At 39.6% G+C, this 15118-nt stretch overlaps 2 protein-coding genes and 2 long non-coding RNA genes across 4 annotated transcripts in view; 1 reads left to right on the forward strand and 3 right to left on the reverse strand.

Moving 5' to 3' along the window:
• Positions 1-15118, forward strand: part of LOC137410439 (sacsin-like) — a 276408-nt gene that overhangs the window by 44217 nt on the left and 217073 nt on the right. The window lies entirely within an intron of this gene.
• Positions 5043-9061, reverse strand: LOC137410441 (uncharacterized). Its single transcript, XR_010981202.1, has 3 exons — positions 8878-9061; positions 8657-8738; positions 5043-5146 (listed from the first exon to the last, which is right to left on the reverse strand). It is a non-coding gene; the product is annotated as an uncharacterized lncRNA (long non-coding RNA).
• On the reverse strand, positions 9140-11146 carry LOC137410431 (uncharacterized). Its single transcript, XR_010981201.1, has 3 exons — positions 11036-11146; positions 10384-10671; positions 9140-9850 (listed from the first exon to the last, which is right to left on the reverse strand). It is a non-coding gene; the product is annotated as an uncharacterized lncRNA (long non-coding RNA).
• LOC137410437 (uncharacterized) lies at positions 12094-15018 on the reverse strand. Its single transcript, XM_068095854.1, has 7 exons — positions 14897-15018; positions 14258-14434; positions 13898-14084; positions 13355-13636; positions 12894-13062; positions 12472-12616; positions 12094-12268 (listed from the first exon to the last, which is right to left on the reverse strand). Exons 1-4 carry the CDS (start codon positions 14924-14926, stop codon positions 13500-13502), a joined length of 531 nt encoding a protein of 176 aa, XP_067951955.1. The 5' UTR covers positions 14927-15018; the 3' UTR covers positions 12094-12268; positions 12472-12616; positions 12894-13062; positions 13355-13499.

The raw sequence follows: 15118 nt of genomic DNA on the forward strand, positions 1-15118 counted from the left end.
TTATAACAACAGGCTGTGAGAAACTTTGATATAAGAGGTGACATGAGATAACATGAGGTGCCATGAGATAACATGAGGTGACATGAGATAACATGAGGTGCCGTGAGATTTGGAGCAAAGTTTTAAAAACAATAATGATAATTCTGATGACAGTCACGCAGACACGGACAGACACACATCCAAAAGAATGCTAACAACTGCGAAGACACATACGCATAGCACGAGGACAGATGCGCAGACTTGCATAGACACACACATGCATGTTTACACATACAAACAAAAGTCATACACATACAGGCGCGCACACACACACACACACACACACACGCACGCACGCACGCGCGCGCGCACACACACACACACGTGGACACACATGCATACACGCATGCACACACACAGGTATTCAAACACACATTAAATAGTGTTAAATGTATCTTTTACTTGCAGGTATAAAACTTGTTTTTAAAGTACACGGTAACCTCTTGACAGATTAAAACAGCTTGGCGTGATTGAATAAAGTTCCCCATATTAAATCTCGTGATATTGCACCATTTGGAAAAATGTTTCCAGAGCTTTGATGGTAACTCTAATAATAGTCCGGCAGACACAGAGACAGACAAATACATTCATATACTTGCTCAGAACAGACACCTGCCATAAACGTGCAAAGGCATACACACAGACACGGACAGCGACACACACACACACACGCGCGCAAACACACCCAAACTCAGATACACAAGCATAGAAAAATGTACAGACACAGCTGTGCACAGAAATACACAAACTCACACGCAGAGACACACACAGAAACACACTTGGGCGATTAAACGAACACACACTTGCACACACACATATTCAGACTCACATACGGTCACGCATAGCAGTCATGCGCAAACACGCTTGCACACACCAAACTCTCACCAACATGCATGCACATACAAACACACTTATGTAACCGGATACATGTATATACCAGTAAATGCAACGGATTTGATTCGTTTACCAATCAATGTTCTATTGAGAGTTCACAATAGCAGCTTGAGAGAGGTCCCAAATATTGACAGCTTGATAGTTCCAACTGTACCTTCAACCTTCGAGTTGAAAAGCAGTCCTTGAAAATTATGGTAACATCTTGACAAACACAATACACAAGCTCACACGCAGAGACACGCACAGAAACACACTTGGGCGATTAAACAGACACACACTTGCACACACACATAGTCAGACTCACATACGGTCACGCATAGCAGTCATGCGCAAACACGCTTGCACACACCAAACTCCCACCAACATGCATGCACATACAAACACACTTATGTAACCGGATACATGTATGTACCAGTAAATGCAACGGATTTGATTCGTTTACCAATCAATGTTCTATTGAGAGTTCACAATAGCAGCTTGAGAGAGGTCCCAAATATTGACAGCTTGATAGTTCCAACTGTACCTTCAAATTTCGAGTTAAAAAGCCGTCCTTGAAAATTTTAGTAACCTCTTGACAGACTTTGAAGATCTTGTTGTGATTCAACAAAATTAACCTTGGCAAACCTGCAATATTTGGAGCGAAGTTTGAAGAAAAATGATGATAATTCCGAAGACAGTCACGCAGACACGGACAGACACACATCCAAAAGCATGCTAACAACTGCGAAGACACATACACATATCACGAGGACAGATGCGCAGACCTGCATAGACGCATGTATACATGTTCAAACACACGAACAAAACGCATACACATACAAGCGCGCACACACACACACACATGGACGCACATGCATACACACACGCACACACACACACAGGTATTCAAACACACATTAAATAGTGTTAAATGTATCTTTTACTTGCGGGTATAAAACTTGTTTTTAAAATGCACGGTAACCTCTTGACAGATTAAAATAGCTTCGCGTGATTGAATAAAGTTCCCCACATTAAACCTCGTGATATTGCGCCATTTGAAAAGATGTTTGCAGAACATTGATGGTAGTTCTAATAATAGCCACGCAGACACAGAGACGGACAAATACATTCATATACTTGCTCAGAACAGACACAGACATGAACGCGCAAAGACATACACACAGACAGCGACACACACACACACACACACACACACACACACACACACACACACACACACACACACACACACACACACACACACACACACACACACACACACACACACACACACACACACACACACACACACACACACACACACAGGTATTCAAACACACATTAAATAGTGTTAAATGTATCTTTTACTTGCGGGTATAAAACTTGTTTTTAAAGTGCACGGTAACCTCTTGACAGATTAAAACAGCTTCGCGTGATTGAATAAAGTTCCCCACATTAAATCTCGCGAAATTGCCGCATTTGGAAAAATGTTTGCAGAGCTTTGATGGTAACTCAAATAATAGTCACGCAGACACAGAGACGGACAAATACATTTATATACTTGCTCAGAACAGACACAGACATAAACGTGCAAAGGCATACATACAGACACGGACAGCGACACACACACACGCGTGCACACCCAAACTCAGATACACAAACATACAAAGATGTACAGACACAGCTGTGCACAGAAATACACAAGCTCACACGCAGAGACACACACAGAAACACACTTGGGCGATTAAACAGACACACACTTGCACACACACATAGTCAGACTCACATACGGTCACGCACACACAGTCATGCGCAAACACGCTTGCACACACCAAACTCCCACCAACATGCATGCACAAACAAACACACTTATGTAACAGGATACATGTATGTACCACTAAATGCATCGGATTTGATTCGTTTATCAATCGCCAAATGTTCTATTGATAGTTCACCGTAGCAGCTTGATAACGGTCCCAAATAGTGACAGTTTGATAGTTCCAACTGTACCTTCAACCTTCGAGTTGAAAGGCCGTCCTTGAAGATTATGGTAACATCTTGACAAACTTGAAAATCTTGTTGTTATTGAACAAAATTCACCTTGGCGTACCTGCAACATTTGGAGCAAATTTTGAAAAAAAATAATGATAATTCCGATGACAGTCACCCAGACACAGACAGACACACATTCAAAAACCTGCTAACAACTGCGAAGACACATACACATAGCACGAGGACAGATGCGCAGACCTGCATAGACGCATGTATACATGTTCAAACACACGAACAAAACGCATACACATACAAGCGCACACACACACACGTGGACGCACATGCATACACACACGCACACACACAGGTATTCAAACACACATTAAATAGTGTTAAATGTATCTTTTACTTGCGGGTATAAAACTTGTTTTTAAAGTGCACGGTAACCTTTTGACAGATTAAAAAAGCTTCGCGTGATTGAATAAAGTTCCCCACATTAAATCTTGCGATATTGCCGCATTTGGAAAAATTTTTGCAGAGCTTCGATGGTAATTCTAATAATAGCCACGCAGACACAGAGACGAACAAATACATTCATATACTTGCTATACATAACAGACACAGACATGAACGCGCAAAGACATACACACAGACACAGACAGCGACACACACACACGCGAGCAAACACACCCAAACTCAGATACACAAACATACAAAGATGTACAGACACAGCTGTGCACAGAAATACACAAACTCACATGCAGAGACCCACACAGAAACACACTCAGGCGATCAAACAGACACACTTGCACGCACGCATAGCCGCACACACATACAGTCACACACACGCAGTCTTGCGCAAACGCACTTGCACACACCAAACTCCCACCAACACGCATGCACAAACAAACACACTTATGTAACAGGATACATGTATGTACCACTAAATGCATCGGATTTGATTCGTTTATCAATCGCCAAATGTTCTATTGATAGTTCACCGTAGCAGCTTGATAACGGTCCCAAATAGTGACAGTTTGATAGTTCCAACTGTACCTTCAACCTTCGAGTTGAAAGGCCGTCCTTGAAGATTATGGTAACATCTTGACAAACTTGAAAATCTTGTTGTTATTGAACAAAATTCACCTTGGCGTACCTGCAACATTTGGAGCAAAATTTGAAAAAAAATAATGATAATTCCGATGACAGTCACCCAGACACAGACAGACACGCATTCAAAAACCTGCTAACAACTGCGAAGACACATACACATAGCACGAGGACAGGTGCGCAGACTTGCATAGACACACACATACATGTTCACACATACAAACAAAACGCATACACATCCAGGCGCACACACACACGCATAGAAACACATGGATACACACATGTATACACACATGCACACACACGCACACATACATGTATGCAAAACACACATTAAATGGTTTTAAATGTATGTTTTACTTTCAGGTATAAAACTTGTTTATAAAGTGCACTGTAACTTCTTGACAGATTAAAACAGCTTGGCGTGATAGAATAAAGTTCCCCACATTAAACCTCACGATATTGCGCCATTTGAAAAGATGTTTGCAGAACATTGATGGTAATTCTAATAATAGCCACGCAGACACAGAGACGGACAAATACATTCATATACTTGCTCAGAACAGACACAGACATGAACGCGCAAAGACATACACACAGACACAGACAGCGACACACACACACACGCACGCACGCACGCACGCACACACACACGTGCAAACACACCCAAACTCAGATACACAAACATACAAAGATGTACAGACACAGCTGTGCACAGAAATACACAAACTCACATGCAGAGACCCACACAGAAACACACTCAGGCGATCAAACAGACACACTTGCACGCACGCATAGCCGCACACACATACAGTCACACACACGCAGTCTTGCGCAAACACACTTGCACACACCAAACTCTCACCAACACGCATGCACATACACACGCGTTTATGTAACCAGATACATGTATGTACCATTAAATTCAACGGATTTGATTTTTTTATCAATCGCCAAATGTTCTTTTGAGAGTTCACTGTGACAGCTTGATAACGGTCCAAAATAGGAACAGTTTGATAGTTCCAACTGTACCTTCAACTTTCGAGTGAGAAGCCGTCCTTGAAGATTATAGTAACCTCTTGACACACTTTGAAATTCTTGTTGTTAATGAACAAAATTCACCTTGGCGTACCTGCAACATTTGGAGCAAAGTTTTAAAAAAAATAATGATAATTCTGATGACGGTCACGCAGACACGGACAGACACACATCCAAAAGAATGCTAACAACTGCGAAGACACATATGCATAGCACGAGGACAGATGCGCAGACTTGCATAGACACACACATGCATGTTCACACATACAAACAAAACTCATACACATACAGGCGCGCACACACACACACACACACACACACACACACACACACACACACACACACACACACACACACACACACACACACACACACACACACACACACACACACACACACACACACACACACACACACACACACACACGTGGACACACACGTGGACACACATGCATACACGCATGCACACACACAGGTCTGTCTTCAAACACACATTAAATAGTGTTAAATGTATCTTTTACTTGCACGTATAAAACTTGTTTTTAAAGTGCACGGTAACCTTTTGACAGATTAAAACAGCTTGGCGTGATTGAATAAAGTTCCCCATATTAAATCTCGCGATATTGCACCATTTGGAAAAATGTTTCCAGAGCTTTGATGGTAACTCTAATAATAGTCACGCAGACACAGAGACGGACAAATACATTCATATACTTGCTCGGAACAGACACCTGCCATAAACGTGCAAAGGCATACACACAGACACGGACAGCGACACACACAAACACACACGCGCGCAAACACACCCAAACTCAGATACACAAGCATAGAAAAATGTACAGACACGGCTGTGCACAGAAATACACAAACTCACACGCAGAGACACACACAGAAACACACTTGGGCGATTAAACGAACACACACTTGCACACACACATAGTCAGACTCACGTACGGTCACGCATAGCAGTCATGCGCAAACACGCTTGCACACACCAAACTCCCACCAACATGCATGCACATACAAACACACTTATGTAACCGGATACATGTATGTACAAGTAAATGCAACGGATTTGATTCGTTTACCAATCAATGTTATATTGAGAGTTCACAATAGCAGCTTGAGAGAGGTCCCAAATATTGACAGCTTGATAGTTCCAACTGTACCTTCAAATTTTGAGTTAAAAAGCCGTCCTTGAAGATTTTAGTAACCTCTTGACAGACTTTGAAGATCTTGTTGTGATTCAACAAAATTAACCTTGGCAAACCTGCAATATTTGGAGCAAAGTTTGAAGAAAAAAGATGATAATTCCGAAGACAGTCACGCAGACACGGACAGACACATATCCAAAAGCATGCTAACAACTGCGAAGACACATACACATAGCACGAGGACAGATGCGCAGACCTGCATAGACGCATGTATACATGTTCAAACACACGAACAAAACGCATACACATACAAGCGCACACACACACACACGTGGACGCACATGCATACACACACGCACACACACAGGTATTCAAACACACATCACAGTTGTAGCTTTCATCGCAATGGAAGCTACAAGTAGAATAGGTATGACATAATCCACAGTTGTAGTTTTCATTGCAATGGAAACTACGAGTACAATAGGTATGACATGACCCACAGTTGTAACTTTCAATGCAAGGGAAGCTACAAGTAGAATAGGTATGACATGATCTACGGTTGTAGCTTTCATTGCAATCGAAGCTACGCGTACAATGGTTATGACACGACCCACAGCTGTAGCTTTCACTGCTATGGAAGCTACAAATACAATAGATATGACATGACCCACAGTTGTAACTTTCCTTTCAACGGAACCAACGAGTACAATAGGTATGACATAGTCCACAGTTGGAGAATTCATTGCAATGGAAGGTACTAGTACTATTAACTAGTCTGAAAACTGACCTATAGCTAGCAGGTTAACTAGTCTGAAAACTGACCTTTAGCGAGCAGGTTAACTAGTCTGAAAACTGACTTTTAGTGAGCAGGTTAATTAGTCTGAAAACACACCTATAGTAAACACACCCATATTTGGTTTCATTCGAAGTAATGTAATGATATTCATTCTACTACATGTATGTATGTATTGCTAATGTTTAAACTAAGAAAAAGTCAAGTGGCAGTTGGTGCTGTGCCTATGAATGTTCAAGCAATCCTGAGAAATGCCGAATTCGGGCGTTGCACCGCTTTACAAACAAGAAACGAGCTGAAACCCGTAATGCTTGCCTAAGGCACTGCGAAGACAGAATTGGACTCCAACATCGAGCTCTGTATTATGCAGTGGATTATTATTGTTATGGTTACTCAGTTTTTATTGCGGTTATTGTGCTTATTGCTCGAGTGTTTATCTATATAAATACTTTTCCATAAACAAATATTTCCATAATTTCATGGAAATGGATATGGAAATTTTATTATGCAAATAATATGAAATTGTTATAGAAATAATATAGAGATAATATAGAAGTGTTATGGAAATGAAAATAGTATGGAAGTGTTATGGAAATGAAAATAATATGGAAATGGAAATAATAGAGAAATGGATTATAGAAATATAAAAAATACAGTGCTTTGAGATCAAATATCAAAAGCAGCTTTCCTTAAAAGATCAAAAATTGAATAATGCAGAATTGAATAAGAAAAAGACACTCCTAGACTTCTCGAAAAATAACATCGATAGTAATGCATATTGTTTATAAGGGCTAAATATGTGTGCCTTATGGAATCGGATACTTATCGAATCGGACAGAACATAGGATGAAAACTTTTTTTCTTCTTCTGAAAATCGATATACAGAGCTAAAATCTTTCACACTGTTTGGAAACTAGGTACTTATTAACCACACAAAAATCATTATGTTTGATGCAGAAGTTTTTGAGATATGTCCATCGGTTAATATAAACAAATATTTTTACAGCTTAACATTTGACAATTTAGTGAATAAGCTGCTACACTAAAATGCTTGTTCTTGGTGTCAAATTGAAGCTCAGAATGTGTTTCTAGCAGCCATAAAACAGAACTTTGATAACAATTTGCAAAAAAATTGTAAGCCAAAATATTTATGTCGATCGAAATGACAAGACTGACCTATAATTTACGGAATAATAAAGAAGGTGCCAATTTTAGCCAAAATCTGTTACTATCACCTGATTCTACACAAAATTCTGAATATACAAGTAAAATCTCATGACAATATCACATAATCTCTTCTTTCTATAGTCTCCGGTAGCATATGGAGTCACAGAAAAAGCACATTTAAGAAAAATGACTTTGAAAAAAAACTTTATGCCGCTGCCTCTGTTGCTCAGTAGTCGTGCGACGTATTGTTGACTTGCTTAGGCAGATAAATGGGACTAATCTCAACTTTTTCAAGAGATTGTTCCCAACCAACTGCAAAAGAAAGTAAACCTTACCAATGCTATCTTCAACTTCTGCTCTTTATCCTGCTGTCTCTGCTGCTCAGTAGTTCTGCGACGTGCTGTTGACTTACTGCTACAGACAATACGCCTTTTTCTCAAATCTTTCAAAAGAAAAAAGCCAATGACCTACAGGAGGAAGTAAACCTTACCATGATGTTGACTGATTCTGTCTTTACTGATGCTCCGGCTCTTCAACCTCTGCTCATCTCGCATGCAACTATTTATTCTAACCTACAAACAAACCAAAATACATTTGCACTCTAAAAATACTTCCGTCTACTACTATTGAATACTACTATGTATAATACTCTAATTAGCACTTCACCATTCCGTTGAATTAAACACCAAACTTTCCGGCCGCATAGGTTACCCCTTCTTTTTGACGCTGTCTTTGCTGCTCAGTAACTCTGCGACGTACTTTTGACTTCCTCTGACTGCTACTGACAATCTTTCTCTTCAATCTGTGCTCATCTTTGGCTTTTACATGCAGCAATGACTTCTCACCTACAAGCAAACCAAAATACTTCAGTACCCTGAATACTTCAGTCTGACCACTATTGAAGACCATCACAGCCATCGTCACACTCACTGTCACTGCACGCTTACCATGCCACTCGGACTTCGGGTAACGTCGCCAGATTTCCCCATTCAAACACTCATTCGCATTCTGTGTGCCGACCTTCGCACACCGCTCCAACGATCTCTCGTCTGACAATCTCTCGTACACAGGCAGGATCACAGTCAACATTGCATTTGGTAAGTCAGGTTTTGAAAGTGACTTGCTGGGATTATTATACCAACACCAGCTATCACGAGGGCAATAAATAGGCTGCGGGTGCAAGGCTTCAGACATGATGTGATATGGCGCGGCCAACATTTCTCTTTTCATTCCATCAATGTTACCGGGATTCTGACTGATGGCTTTGCGATAGTAAGACTGCAAAGAGGTCATCACGGTTTCTGTAAGCTTGCCTTTCCTGGAAATAGGCGTCGCCGATTTACTATATGAAACTTGAGTTTTTTCAAATGAGTCGTCAAATGTTTAGCAACATGATTTATGTGCTCTTCCTCCTTGACACTGACATTACCATACACATTCAGACTACACACCGCATCATACGCTGCACTGTCACCATCACAAAGAAAAACAGTATAACGTGAAGGCCCTGTTGTAGATCTCTGCCAAATAATCTTTGCTGCTTCTCTCTCCATAGCACCGCTCGAGCCATCATGGTTCTTCTCGCAAGCATCTTGGTGTTTCTTCCAGAACTCGTCGTAATCACTGTCATCCTTCTTCGGTCCTTTCTCACATACCTGGCAGTAGTTTGACATCACTTCAAAGTCTACAACATATCCAGTAAGAACATCTATAGCAACAAATACACCATTGTGTGAACTATTTCCACGCTTCTGCCATGTACCGTCATAACTTACAGCTATATCTACAGTATCTACATCAGTACTACGTCTATCAAGCTTCAGATACTCTTCCTTTACAATATTCCTATTGATTCTAAAACGATCCTCTAAAACTGTAGAACATGCAGTAGATGCCTAACTTAGCAAAGTATGAAGCACTCGTAATAGGCAGTAGTAAATTTAAATCCGAAATAAAGCTACTTGAATGTTCATAACCTACCCCGTTACTCTTACAAGAACAAACAAACCTATCGTTTATATCATAAGCCTTACCATTTACCACACTCGAGGATGTGTGCTGCGACATAACTATGGTCTTACAATCATTACAAACTACTTCAAATAAACTAGACATACCATATACTCTATCAGTCTCAACTAACCCTACATTAGTACTACAACAGACGAAACACATTATATGAGAAACTAAGCTATATAAGAATTCAATGCTCACTACCCTAAAGCTGCTTGCCCTGACAGTGCTTGCAGCGGTATCACCAGAAGTAGTGTCAGCACCAGCAGAAATTGGCGAGCCAGCAGGATACTTCTTGAAAGTCTCCAGCTTGCAATTGGACGCAGAAACTGGAGCGGCAGCAGAAACTGAAGTGGCAGCAGAAACTGAAGTGGCAGCAGCAGAATCTGAAGCAGCGGCAGAATCTGGATCAGCGCAAACTGGAGCATAAGATGTAGATGGTGCTGATGAGAGAAGAGATGTACTCGGCGGTGGTGTGATCGCATCAACTTTCTACAAATAAAAAATAATTTATGCTTAGAAGTTATTAGTTGCAGATAATTATTTTTTGCTGAGACTTCATATTTATCTTGGGTTCATATTATGCAATGTATACAGCATACTGAAGCACCACAGCTAACTTTACCACTGATAGAAAGGCCTAATAGGAAACCTTCAACGTTAATGTTTTGTATCGAATAGCATAACATCAACTCGGTATCGTCGATACATAACCAACTATTTGAATTGTTTGGTTAGCCTAATGAAATGGATAGTAGCTGAAAAGATTTCTAGTACCGAATTAAAACTAGTCACATTAACTAAAAATTGAATCAAAAAAATTACTAATAAAAAATAGCAAAACGATAATGCTAACCTAGCCATAGGTCTTTTTAGATGGAAAGACTCGTCTTCTTTTCTTCTTCCCAAACGCAATGGCTGAATAGGACTTCACTGTAGATCAAAATATAAAAGTAGAGCGTGTGTGGGAGCTTTGCAAAACGATAAGGAGCTATGATTTATGCAAATAAAGAGGTCGTAAGGGTTGCATTTTTGCGGTTTTCTTGCGGTTTGTATTATTACAGGGTGTCCATAAAAAGCTTATTGTAGAGTTTTGTCTTAGTTTCTGTCAATAAAACGCATACATGTTGAAAAAGCACATTCTACTGCTTACAGTGCTTCATAAATCGGCAATATAGAAAATTTGCCCAAAATTCAAAAATTGTCATATGTCACCATAAGTTTCGGCCTTAATCCATAACTGTCACGTACAACTTCTATCATATTTTCTAAGGAAATCAGGCACGCTGATTCCGACTTTGTATTCAACATAAAGATTGGTCAACTAACCTTCAAAGACATTAGCTTGTTACAACTCGTAGCTTGTTGCATGATGTTTAAATGGGCTGAAAAAAGAGCAATTTTATCACAAGCTAGCGATGTTATCGCGGTTTTTTGAACTCATTAAATATGCAATGTTAAAAGCTTATTTACCTTTCAGAAAATACATTATTTTTAAGACTTAATTTAGATAAAAATGGATTTTAAAGCACCTATCTCTATTATTCTAGATCGGTCTAAACATTGCTAAATTCCATTCCTGAAAAGCTAGGTTACGTCATGTATCTATGAGCAGAGCTAGTTGAGCTGATCATGTTGTTTTTGAGACCGATATTAAAACGCTGTAAAAAGGCCTTCAATACTCTGAAAGTTGGCGGACCAATCTTTATTTTGAGTACAAAATTTGAATCAGCATGTCTGATTTACCTGGTAAATACGATAAAAGTTGCATGTGACAGTTATGGTGTTAATGTTCACAGGGTCTTTAGAGGAAAACTATGGGCCGATTTCTATCCGAGTTTTTTCTACCCCCCCCCCTCCCTTCCTCTACCATTCCTACTGCTAACTATTTCTTCTACCTCGCCTTCAACTTTCCTGTAAAAATGGGGCTTGGTGGCAACCATCCTCGGTAGATGTTTTGCTTTAATCTCTTTCAAGCTGTATGAAAGACCTGTTGATGCTAGGGTTGGCGGCTCCACATCAACATACACTGGTTTTGATCCTGAAATGAGATGCTTTTCCAGCTCCTTGAAGAGGTCATCAATGTAATCTACAAAATTAGAACAATAATTATGAAAGAGCTTAGCAATATGGTTGATACATTGACTGGGTTTGTATAAAACCACTGTGAAAGCAATCGTGTTGTGATCACTAAAGCAGCTTTGAGAAACCTACGAGAGCATAGAAAAAAATACCTCGTTTATTTGGTACGAAAAGTTTTTTATCAGTGGCAAGTCTGCCAACATTACTTACTACATGTAGCATCTTGTCTCCGATGAACAGCAGTTAGTACTTGCTTGGTCGCCTTACTCCTCTGAACGACAACCAGAGGCATTCCATCCCTCTTCAGCTTGACATCTTTGTTACAGCTTTCGTTATGTAGCATAACGGTTGTACTCTATAACCAAAACAAGATCTCATTTTTTAACAAGTCGCCATTTGCAAAAGTTGCAAATCACGAAAAGGATCGACTGAGACATGCCAAAACAGTAATGTTTGTGTGTCAAACATTACCATTGGTTAGAGCTTATAGATTTGGTGTACTCATCTGTCTGTTCTATCGGTCTATTGAGTGGTGACAACAAACTCATCATAGTATATAAACAGCCTCCGAGGCCCACTGACTGAAGTTTTGACCGACTTATTGGAGAATTGATCACAACTTTAGTACAAACCATGATAGCATTCCACTATTGCTGAAGCCTTCCATCTTTGGGGCATTCCTGTTGATCTCGGCATGGAAAGATTCTAGCTCGGTAGTAGCTAGTCTACCAGCCTTAGATACGGCATCAATCAGGCCCTTTCTTTCAAGAATCGGTCTTAGTTTTACTGCCGTTAGGCTATCTACAAAACAAGAAATTATTTAATTATTGCAATGCCAAGGCTTCAATTCTACATTTGGCCTAAGTTGACCTATACCTTGCCAGTGATGGTAACATGAACGCATATATAAATATATTTATATATATATATATACTTATATATATATATACTTATATATATATATATATATATATTTATATATATATATATATAGCAATAAGTAATCGATTAATATTTACTTGGCCAGATGATATAGAAATAAAATAGTATAACATCAGTCACCCATACATAATATTAAAGCCATGTTACTTACATCTATCAATCCAGCGGCGATCACAAAGATAACCTTCACTATCTGGTTCTGGCAATAAGGTGTCTGTCCCATGAACACAATGATGGAATTTAGTGTTATCTCTGTGAACATGAATGGTGCGCATGTGGTTGGTGACTGATTTTCATCATTCGATTCTAAGCTGACTTCCAGGCTCTGTGTTTACCACAACGTGATAGAGGTGGCGTATTATCGTCTCCGACCAGTGACCAACAACTCTGTTAGCTGCAACGCTAGCAAACTCACAGAGCTTTTTCTTTAGATCTAATAAAAGTGAAACAACTGTAATAACTTAAGCATGGTGCTTATTTTATTACATGTATATCCAATTAACTGGTACCATGTGGCAATAAGCAAACCTTGGTGCATAAACCACAGAATTCCAAAAGGTTGGATAACACTTTTGCCACCAGCCTTAACACGCTATAAATAACCAGTTTGGCGCAATCTGAACCTACTCTATCTATCTCAGAGAAATATCAGATATTGTGCTTGTAGAATCAAACTTTTAAATTAAACACTCACTCTTCGCAATATGCCATAGATCGAAATAGTGGGTAAGCTCTGTCCATTCTTTCCTCATGTAAGGAGCAATCATGATATGCTGGTCAGTTGTTAGGCTGCCTATACAAACACCAGCATCTTCCACTTCTCGACGGCATCTGATCAATCCCTCCTTCTCCATTGCCTGTGATGAAGTTGTCTCAGTGACCTGTATATGTAAGAATGTTCAATTTGGTTTGACTATCGGGCGCTGTCTTTCTTATAAAACATAAACACAATAGGTATTGAAACACTGAATATGTTGTTAAACGTTTAAGCAGATAACTAATCAATTTATCAAATCTAGTAAAAATAATAATGTTCACTGGAGACAGTTCTCACCTTCACCAACTGAGATGCCACTATAAGAGAGGATTTTACATCCATTAGTGTGTAGGTGCTGTATAGGGCACTATGTCCTGGGGTGTCAAATCTTCCATCTCTGCTGAAATCTATATGTTCTGCATCTAGGGCCTGTTGTACTGCCGTCATGTTATGGCTGTAGAGATTTCTGATGACCTGTGTAGAAAAAACTTAGTATTACATGAAACATACAAGATTGTTACATAAAAGGCGTAGAGTTTAGATAGAAACCAAGCTAGTAATTGCTGTATATATTCATTTGAGTTTTGAACATTGGTGAATACATTCAGGACTCAATTGTACCATGATATGATGTGAATGACATTCGACATACTTGCGTTTCATTTTGTCAACCTATTTCTGGTTGACTGAAGTAAAATTATCAACAGCAAACAGCGCTAAATGTCATACATAAACATTACGGTAGATTAAAGACTTACTCCATAAAGGTAGTGTTGTTGGTGTCTGAAAAAAAAATTGAATAGAGGGAGCCATGCTACTAAGCATCGAGAGTGTACGGATAAACTTGGTTGGCAAGCACCCAGTAAACAAGATCATCGCACTTATCAAAATGTTTATGACAGCACGTCCACTGGTGCTAGATTCCAATGTTCTCACGTGTCTGCAGCTATCACAAACAGCTGTCATTTTGATGTATCCCCCATCTCTGTATGTAGACTCCACGTTGGTATAGCACGCACACTTCCTACAGTACTTGAGTGCCTCTAGAAGTTGCTTGTGATCTACCAAGTATCTGGGTTCATTGTACCATGATCCCTGTCTATAATTATAAAAGGGTATGAGGGATAAAATAATCATGCAATAAAACGTAACAACATT

Source organism: Watersipora subatra, unplaced genomic scaffold, assembly GCF_963576615.1.
Source record: "Watersipora subatra unplaced genomic scaffold, tzWatSuba1.1 SCAFFOLD_27, whole genome shotgun sequence".
NCBI lineage: Eukaryota > Metazoa > Bryozoa > Gymnolaemata > Cheilostomatida > Watersiporidae > Watersipora > Watersipora subatra.

Bases quoted from the DNA above. Each gene is read 5' to 3' on its own strand.
- LOC137410437 (XM_068095854.1), bottom strand. From the start codon at position 14,926: ATGACAGCTGTTTGTGATAGCTGCAGACAC. The intron at 14,435-14,896 runs GTGAGAACATTG...TTTTCTACACAG, and splicing joins TTTGTGATAGCTGCAGACAC to GTCATCAGAAATCTCTACAG. The intron at 13,637-13,897 runs GTGAGTGTTTAA...CACTTTTATTAG, and splicing joins TCTATGGCATATTGCGAAGA to ATCTAAAGAAAAAGCTCTGT.